This window comes from Diplotaxodon limnothrissa, linkage group LG23 (genome assembly GCF_057381915.1).
Source record: "Diplotaxodon limnothrissa isolate DT_005_m linkage group LG23, D_limnothrissa_male_GT1.1, whole genome shotgun sequence".
NCBI classification, from domain to species: Eukaryota; Metazoa; Chordata; class Actinopteri; order Cichliformes; family Cichlidae; genus Diplotaxodon; species Diplotaxodon limnothrissa.
Window position 1 is genome coordinate 7,058,538 of NC_140617.1, and position 9,883 is coordinate 7,068,420.

General features: G+C 38.4%; 1 protein-coding gene across 3 annotated transcripts; it reads left to right on the forward strand.

The window, feature by feature from the left end:
- The first annotated feature begins 3,168 nt into the window (after nucleotides 1–3,168).
- LOC146607434 (flavin-containing monooxygenase 5-like) lies at nucleotides 3,169–8,339 on the forward strand. 3 transcript variants are annotated; one of them, XM_085348874.1, is made up of 11 exons: nucleotides 3,169–3,248; nucleotides 4,172–4,314; nucleotides 4,414–4,598; nucleotides 4,712–4,877; nucleotides 5,020–5,162; nucleotides 5,264–5,463; nucleotides 6,410–6,545; nucleotides 6,631–6,850; nucleotides 6,946–7,018; nucleotides 7,681–7,933; nucleotides 8,040–8,339. In XM_085348874.1, the coding sequence occupies exons 2-11, from the start codon at nucleotides 4,179–4,181 to the stop codon at nucleotides 8,187–8,189; spliced, it is 1,662 nt and encodes a 553-aa protein (XP_085205000.1). In that variant the 5' UTR covers nucleotides 3,169–3,248; nucleotides 4,172–4,178; the 3' UTR covers nucleotides 8,190–8,339. The 3 variants fall into 3 exon arrangements, with proteins under 3 accessions (XP_085205000.1, XP_085205001.1, XP_085204999.1); XM_085348875.1 differs by having other exon boundaries at nucleotides 3,210–3,248; nucleotides 4,146–4,314; XM_085348873.1 differs by lacking the exon at nucleotides 3,169–3,248 and adding an exon at nucleotides 3,260–3,671.
- Nucleotides 8,340–9,883: the final 1,544 nt, after the last annotated feature.

Below are 9,883 nucleotides of genomic sequence, written 5' to 3' on the forward strand. Positions count from 1 at the left end.
TATTGTGGCTGCGTATGGTTCGTCCGCATGCTACTGAAGCCCGATTGTTAATTTACAAATTGCTAAATTGCCAACATGTCTTGTGTCTTCAAACCTCAATAATTCAACTCAATAAACGACACAAACAAGAGTAAAGAGCAGACTAAGTTTTGCATTGCCAGAGGAGATTTGGCAAGGTTTTCATGGGGGCAAACCACATACTCAATACTTCTGCTCAAACCACAAAAGCATTTTTCTTACAAATATGGCAGCATTTAAGGGGAAATAAACAGGATTTCCAACGGTATGAAATATATAGTGTTACAACAAAGAAATAACTGAGCAAACACAAATTTCCTGACTTTTGTGATAAATTTGGAAGCAAATTAGAAGATAGCTGCAGGGGCGTAATTTCCAGGGGGGTTAGGGGTGTTATGACCCCCACCCCCCCACCCAATAATCAGACCCAACCAATATAACCCACCCAATAAAATTATGAATTATCTTGCATACATAGACTGTTTATTTTCTTTACTCATTTCAGTTATTATCTACAAAATAGTTGGATGTTTAATCATCTGGGAATTTACCCACATTTATTTATTTAGACAGAGATCTTGACACCCCCCCCCCCCCCCCCCCCAAATGCATGGAATGCATGGGTAAACACCTGGAATGAAATAATTTCCTCAAGTCCATACCTGATTGCTCTGTCTGAAAATTAAAAATTTCAGTCCAAGAAAATATTGCCTAAAATTTTCTTATTGAAAATTTGTCCTAATTCCTACACTGTGAAATAATTCCTAACAATACTAGAGTTTTACTTTTTTACTTCTTTTTAATGCTCCACCAATGTTTAAAAAAATGAGGGCAATAATCTAGATAAGTAAATAGAAAACTAATAAGCTGATTTCTTTTAAATTACACAATTTATTTGCCACTTGTGCCAAAGCAGCAAGCAGTTATTTTGTTGGTATCACATTTAGGTGATGCCATGTTTAGGTTTACTATTTCATTTATTATGTTATGATATGGTGTGTGCTGCAAGGGGTTCATGGATGAATGGACATGAGGTATATGGTTTTGTTTCTGCATTGTACATGTACTAAGATGCATCGATAAATGTGGAATATGCATTTGTGGAAATCGCCATCACCAAAAGGACTGAATAATGTCTCTTTTTCAACTACAATAATGAGTGATATAATGTTCGTAGATTATATATTTGATGACCTGGCTCTTTGACCTACTGAACCCGATGTGAATTTCAATTTTTAGTCAAAACACAAGAAACAGTCATGTTTCACTGGGTTAGGTATCACTGGGTTAATAATTATCCACACCGACCCAATGACTGAACCTGTACGCGAAGTTTTTCAGTTCACATATTGCTGTATTTCCCAGATTTATTTTGATGTTTAATCCATTTTGGTGCAATGCCACTATCAGTAGTTGATTAAATGCCCAAGTGAGGTCCAACATTAACAATAAAATTTTAAATGACGCAAGTAGTTAAGATGTTGTAACTGAAATGTGTGTTTGACGTTGGCATTGTCACAGAGGCTATTGACCCTTCCCATTAGAACGTGGAGGGCGTGAGAAGAGACGTAGTTAACCTTTTTGTGTCCTTGAAGCTGCTCCACTTGTGTGCCAAATCTGAGTGAATGTTTATTTCTTCTTCTTCTTCTTCCTGGTAAAATTGCAGTGTTATTTAGGAAATTTTGCTTCTACTAGGGATGCACATTGGCTCCATAGATGATGGCAGTGGCTAATATTTAATCTGTAATCGGTGCATTCATTTTGCACTCACTTACTGTTCAAAGATGTGGGATTAGAAGGTGAAAGTACATTTTCAAATAGTTTTTTTAATGATAAATATTTTTTTCTTTCCCAGTACAACAGAGAAAATGAAGGGATATGAACATTAGCTGCCAGTCGAATCAATACTTCAAATAGCAGTATCAGCTAATCACCATCAGTCCATCATTATAAAACTAAGCTTAGTAAGTTGAATGGGAATTTTAAATCCTTTTTGATTGGTTTATAATTCAAGAAAGGAAAAAATAGTTGTGCTAGTACTACAAAGAAAAGCAAAGAAACATTATGAATATGTTTTTGAATATGTGAATGAGTTTTAATGCCGTGTTTGAAGTGTATGGCTAAACCACTCTGTCAGGAGGGAGAAAATACTTGAGTCAGTTGCACAACAGCTTGCTCACTTCAAACACACACCTCAGTACTGCCAGAGACAAGAAGTTACATCAGTTTTTTTGTCCTGTATTACGTGTATTTGACAAAAAGAAAGTTTCGTGTCCGTCTCTGGGGTCTTTTTTTTTCCCCACCGGTTTGTGCTAGTTGGTCTAAGCCAGTTCCAGATACCTGTATGAACTCAGCAGACTGTTCCCACTCATATATTTTATTGACCTTGTGCAATCTGTGCTGTCTCTGCAATAACTAACCAATGATCTTCCCAGTGCCAGTGAGAAAGGTTTCAGCTTTGAAGATTTTCACTTCATTACACTTTGGTTGTAAATCTAAATATGCTGGATGGTAATTTTTGTGACCAAATAATTTTTATGATTGATTCTTTTCTTTTTTTTAAGACTAAAAATGTTTTAAAAAATTAGTTGTGTATGTTGTGTACTGAAAGATTTTGCACATTTCTCATAACCTGTACTGTAACAGTTGAGAAACTTTATGAACAAAATGTATTTCTTATTCTATACATTTTTCAAACATGAAGCTTCTATACATTTTACTGCACTCATTGCCTGCTAAATACTATGAACTTCACTGTACATCACTTGTATAGATCTTATAATGTACATTTATGTATACGTCTGTGTGTGTGGTTATGCTGTATTATAGTCCGTGGATTTGAATTTGCTGTTGAAAATTATCCCGTAATTTGATTGTAAGAATTTGTAATTAAATGGGGAACCAATCTAAAACTGTTTTGCGTCATGTGTAATAGATGGATACATTAATAGAGTTCTGTGCGTATCATTATTGCTCCTTCTTCCCATTGCTCACTATTGTCACTCATTTGCACTCCTCTTCCTACTTAAAATAACACGAATTGAACTTTAGTCAAAGTCAAACCCATTTTGATTTTGGTAAACATGGTTCAGCTTGGTAGCTTCCTTTTTTGGACAGGACTGAGAAAGAAAAAAAGAGTGTGTATAGTTACCCTCTCTGTATAAAAGTCTGTGCTCAGGTGATGCTTGCCCCACTTGAGAGGCACACCAAATCACCACAGGAAGATCAAGGTAAGCAAAAATAGACACTTTCTGCAATATAAAGCTTCCATATGTGTGTCGGGATTTTTAAATCAGCAATATTTCTAAGTGTGTCATGGGGTACAAAGGGTTTAAAATAGCTTGTGATTACTTGAATATAAGATGGTGTATTTCTTTTCATTTATTAACATAATTTTGCATTGTTATGATATTGTTATGATAACCATGCTCCAATGATATAATGACAAAATGGTAAATGGCCTGCATTTGTATAGCGCTTTACTCAGTCCCTAAGGACTCAGTCCCTAAGGACTCAGTCCCTAAGGACTTCACACACTGGCAATGGCAAGCTACGTTGTAGCCACAGCTGCCCTGGGGCGCACTGACAGAGGCGAGGCTGCCAGACACTGGCGCCACCGGGCCCTCTGACCACCACAAGTAGGCAAACATGGGGTTAGTATCTTGCCCAAGGACATTTGGCATGCTTGAGGTCTTTCAAAGAACTTTGATGTCACCTTTGCTCTTCTGTTTCTGAGAAGAATGTTTTATGACAGATGCCAGGATTAGGAATTTGTAGAGTTCAGTCATGTAAAACATGGTTAAACCATCAATTGCTCTAAATTGTTGCAGTCACTACTTTAAATCAAGTAAACTAACTGAGGATTATTGGAAAGGGATTGCCACGTGACCGTTTTATCTCGGTCTGGTAAAAATCTCTCGAGCATTTTAAACGAGCTGGAAACTAATTTAAGCTTCATTCTTAAACAGGAAAACTGTTCAGTATTAATACAGTTTTCTATGCATGTTTTCTTTTGTATTTCTTTTTTAACATTAAGATCTTGTCACCTGAATATAGTGCAATTGACGGTTTCCTTGGTTACAAATTTACATTTTCATACTTAATTTCACAAATGTTCAAAATTACAGGTACATTTTCCAACATCTGGTTGCAGGTCCATCATGGTGCACAGAGTAGCAGTGATCGGGGCAGGCCCCTCTGGTCTGACCAGCATAAAGGCTTGTCTGGAAGAAGGCATGGAGCCAACCTGCTTTGAAAGTAGTGACGACATGGGCGGACTGTGGAAATTCAAGGCAAGTCTACATTTAAGAAGACAAACATGTTGACAAGCAAACTGTTCGTGTGAAACTGAGTAAAATTCTTTGTTGTCTTTTAAAACTATTTCTCTGCAGGAAGTTTCGGAGCCCAACAGGGCTAGTATCTACCGGTCACTTACAATCAATATCTCAAAGGAGATGATGTGCTACAGTGACTTCCCCATTCCCTCTGATTATCCCAACTACATGCATCACTCTAAAATCCTGAACTACTTCCGAATGTATGCAGACCACTTTAAACTCCTAAAATACATTCGCTTCCAGGTAATAAAAACAAAGAAGAGTAGAATGAGAGAAAAGCACATTCTTCAAAACTGTTTTGGTGACATTTGGCAGATATCTGAAAACCTGAATCGGCCTACATTGTTATTTTTTAGACCTTAGTGAAAAGTGTGAGAAAAGCACCGGACTATTCTCGCACTGGCAGGTGGGAGGTGTTGACTGAAAAGAGAGATGGACATGAGGAGAGGCATGTCTTTGATGCAGTGATCTGCTGCTCTGGTCACTACACCTACCCTAACCTCCCACTCAAAGATTTCCCAGGTAAAATGTTTTGCATTTATCCTGAAAAGGCTTTGATTAAAATATGGCTGATTTTTAAAAATCAACCCTTAAAAAAATAACTGTCTTGTTTTTATACCTTTGTGTGTTAGTCTTTTCATATGACACCTCTGTTATGTTGCAGGAATTGAGACATTTGAAGGAAAATATCTCCACAGCTGGGACTACAAAGGACCTGAAGACATGTATGGAAAAAGAGTGGTGGTAATCGGAATTGGAAACTCTGGAGGTGACATTGCTGTGGAAACCAGCAGAGTTGCAGAGCAGGTTGAAGAAAGCTTTTTCGTTCTTCTTATCTTCTTTTGATTAGAGATAGAAAAAAAACTCCTTCATGAGTTTTGGTGAATTCTGTCTTTCCCATTCTCCAGGTGTACATGAGCACTCGTCGTGGTGCTTGGATCATCCGGCAAGTTTCCGACAATGGTGTGCCAGTTGACATGAAGTACAACACACGCTTTGTTCATATCCTGTTTCAGCTATTCCCAATCAACTTCTTCAATTGGTTTGGTGAGAAGAAACTCAATGCCATGTATGACCACACCATGTACGCCCTAAAACCCAAACACAGGTAGGTGGTGTCACGCCCACATAGATTTTGACTCAGGCCAAGGTAATGAGATCAATCACAGTGCGTTAGTTCCCTATAATATACACCAATCAGGCATGACATTGTGACCACCTGCCCAATACTGTGTTGGTCCCCCTTTTGTTCCCAAAACAGCCCTTACCTTTTAAGGCGCTGACTCCACTAGACCCCTGAAGGTGTGCAGTGCTATCTGGCACAAAGATGTTAGCAACAAATCATTTGAGTCCTGTAAACTACAAGGTGGGATCTCTGTAGGTCAGATTTGTTTGTCCCACACATCCCACAGGATTGAGATTTGGGGAACTTGGAGGCCAAGTCAACACCTCAAGCTCATTGTGCTTCTCATATCATTGCTGGACCATTTTTGCTTTGTGGCAAGGCACATTATCCTGCTGAAATAGGCATCAGGGAACACAGTTTCCATGGAAACTGCAACAATGCTTAGGTTGGTGGTACATGTCAAAGTAACTTCTCCATGGATGGCAGGACCCAAGGTTTCCCTTCAGAACAGTACCTACAGCATCACGCTGCCTCCGGCAGCTTTCCTTGTTCCTATAGCGCCATCCTGTTTACAGATGTTCCTCAAGGTAAGCGATGCACACTTAGCCAGCCAGCAACGTGATATAAAAGAAAACATTAACAATACTAATCCCTGCAGACTGGGAACACCCCACATGAGCTGTAATTTTGGAGGTGCTCTGCTCCAGTCATCTGGTCATCACAAACTCTCTCAATCCCCTATGTTTAGCCAATTCTCTGTTTTTAACACATTGAATCTGAGGACAAAATGTTCACTTGCTCCCTTATAAAGAGATAACTGGTGTTACTGACTTCACCTGTCAGTTGTCGTAATGTTATGCCAGATTGGTGTATAACGCTGTGCTGTCAGATGAGGGATTCTGCTTCTCATTAAAATACTCTACTCTAGGCTCTTCAGTCAGATCCCAGTAATCAATGATGACTTACCAATGAAGATTCTGTCCGGGGCAGTCATCATCAAACCAAATGTGAAGGAAATCTGTGGGTGCACTGTGGTGTTTGATGATGGAAGTACTGTGGAAAAGGTCAGAGAAGAGTTTTCTTCAACTTTCTCCAAGATCTTTGTTCAGTGAAGACTTAGTTTAATACCATATTTCTTTGTTGTCACAGGTGGACACTATTGTATTTGCCACAGGGTACAACTATGATTTCCCCTACTTGCCAAAAAACGCCATGTACAAGTCTGGGCACCGTGCGGGTCTGTACAAGCATGTTTTCCCCCCAACCCTAGAGCATCCTACTTTGGCTGTCGTGGGTTTCATTCATGCCCTTGGAGCCATCATGCCTCAGGCTGAAATGCAGGCCCGTTGGGTCACTCGTGTCTTCAAAGGTAAGGTAGTCTGTTATTACTAACAGTTAGCATGCCTAACTGTTAGTTACAAATTAGTTCATTTATATTTACAAATGACCTTTTTTGCTGCCTAGGACATAAAAAACTGCCGTCAAGCCAGTCCATGATCAAGGCTGTTGAAAAAGATACAAAAAATATTGAAAAAAGGTAACTATTTGTCTTATTAAATACTTCAACCTGTCTTTTACCATTGTCCTTTCTCCTGTTATATGTCAGAAGATGCTCTAGCTATAGTGAGATTGGTTAGCAAGGTGCATAGAGAGGTTAGACAGGTGTATTGTCATAATACCTAAACATACAAATGCTCATTAGTCTGAACATGTAAATAAATTAATACTCACATTCTTTTTTCTTTGTAAGCAAACTGTACACATACATAATTTTCATTATCCATGTAATTGCATTTAAAAAGCAAACGGCACCATTTTAAAAAATCCAGTTAGAAATCTGAATTTGAAGCCAGCTGCTTGCATACCCTGACAATTCTAGCATGTGATTTTTTTTTCCTTTTTTCCTTTTAAAGTTCAGACTGTAAAGGTTGCAGCTGCGTCATACCACATTTTAATCTTACACATTTTATAGCCATTAAAAGGTGTTTAATTTTAGACTTTTAATATTGCAATGATCAAGAACACTTAGCATTGGAATTTTTAGACTCTGGAAGCAATCATAATATCAAACCTAAGTATAAACAAGGAATGCTTTATTCTAGCATATCTATTCTGCGCTATACTCTTATATCTTATACTTCTATACCATGTTAGTGCCACTTTAGAATAATACTATTCTTTATATTATTCTCTCCACAGTTACATTGTTTCAAAGCTGACCCCACTGCAGGTGGACTTTGTTTCCTACATGGATGAAATAGCTGGAGAGATTGGTGTAAGGCCAAGCCTCCTCTGGCTCTTCTTCACAGACTACCCCTTGTTCAAGAGGGTTCTCTGGGGGCCCGTTACCGCCTACCAGTACCGGCTGATGGGACCAGGGAAATGGGAGGGAGCCCACAGGGCAATCTTTACCCAGTTTGATCGCATGTTCCAGCCTCTAAAAACCAGAAAGGTTTGATGTTACACTTTTTCTTCTGCAGTCTTCTTTGTTACTGTTGTGCATGATTTTAACATGAAGTAAAAATCATCACCCCCCCCCCCCCCCCCCCCCCCCGTAGCTGGAACCAGTACAGCCCTCCACTGCTCGTCGACTGGTTAAAATGAGCTTGACTGTCATGGTTGGAGGAGCTGCTATCTACTACTTTCATACTCGCAAGCCAGATGTCATCCCCACACTGCTGTCCAACATGCGTCCACAAAGAGTCTGATCAAGCTTCAGGGTCCAACAATGAGCAGAGGACTCTGAAACACACCAAATGAAATAAAGAAAAACACAAATTCTACTATTTCTGTAGTTCTTTAAAATATTTAGTTCACTATACTCCTGTTTGGAATTATTGAGCGATTAAAAAGGTGTCTGCTGATTTGTGTGTTATTCTATTTTTCATATGTGTGGTTATTTTAATGCATAGATTTAAAGCAACATTTTTTTCTTTAAAAAACCCAGAAACATTTAGTTATAACACATTTAAAGTGCATTCCTTGCAGTACAGGAACTTAGGCTGACAGTGGATAGAAATGAATAAGTTCATACCAATGCAGATGACAGATTTTTTTAAATTATATTATTATTCTTTATTCTTTCTTTTATTGACAGATTTTCTGGATTGTTGAATCTCAACCAGGAAAACAGTTAGAAAAAGGTCTTATTCACATCACATTTTAAGTTATAACTGTAGAGTGTGAGTCCGGTGTGGATAAAGTAGTGTATGATCTGAATGGTATCTTGTGTGCAGCTCTACTCAAACAAAAAAGGGTATCTTCTGAGAAGAAAATGCAAAATCATTTCCTGATTCCCAAGTTCCTAATGTTGCAAAATGACTGGTGGCTTGTGTCAGCCAAACACTTTTATTGTGATAATAATGAAATAATGAAAATAACTATTCAAAATATGAAAAGGCATATCTGCTGATTTAAGAACTTCTGGAAATTACAGCTGTATACAGTACAGCTAGTATGACTAAGTCATTTATTAATGTATATATTTCCACCTCTGAGTAGCTCCCTATAGCACAGGTGTCAAACTCCAGGCCCCGACGGCCGGTGTCCTGCAGGTTTTAGATGTGTCCTTGATCCAACACAGCTGATTCAAATGACTAAATCACCTCCTCAACATATCTTGAAGTTCTCCAGAGGCCTGGTAATGAACTAATCATTTGATTCAGGTGTGTTGACCCAGAGTGATATCTAAAACCTGCAGGACACTGGCCCTCAAGTCCTGGAGTTTGACACCCCTGCCCTATAGTAAAAACATGGTGTCAAAGAAAAAAAACACCTCTGGTTTTTAACTTGGGAACTACTGCAGGCCAAAATACCAGTTAGACCAGACAGTGACTGATCCTGTAAAGGAAAATGTTTCTTTAAAAAAAAAAAAGGGGGGGGGGGGGGGTTTATAAACCCGTTCAACCCCCTTTGCCGTCATTTGATACCTTTCCATGCATTTCAACACACTGAACCTTTTTTAGCCAAACAAAACTGTACAGATGGAAATCAAGCCAATTATTCACACTCCCCAGCATGTTCGTACATACAGAAAAAAGCACACTGTATCTATTGAAATATTTTTTTAGCCAAAAAACAATAATAAAAGCAGGTTTGCTTTGCATTTCAGTTTGTTATTACCCTCCTGACTAAACCTGAAAACCATAAAGAAAAGATTTTAACATGAAGAACACAGAAGTGTGTTCCAGACTGTCCCAGAATTCAAAGCTTTTATTGCTTAAGATTAATTATTGTTTCATTTATTTATACGTATAGTATTGGTGGAATGTCTCCGTTAACAACTACAATCTAACGAGTGGACCTTGTTTTGTTGTTTTGCATTATGCTTAACTTAATCTGAACATTAGATTTCGTTTCACTGCCAGAGTGGAAATTTCCATCAGGCTGGGCAAAGTCTGTT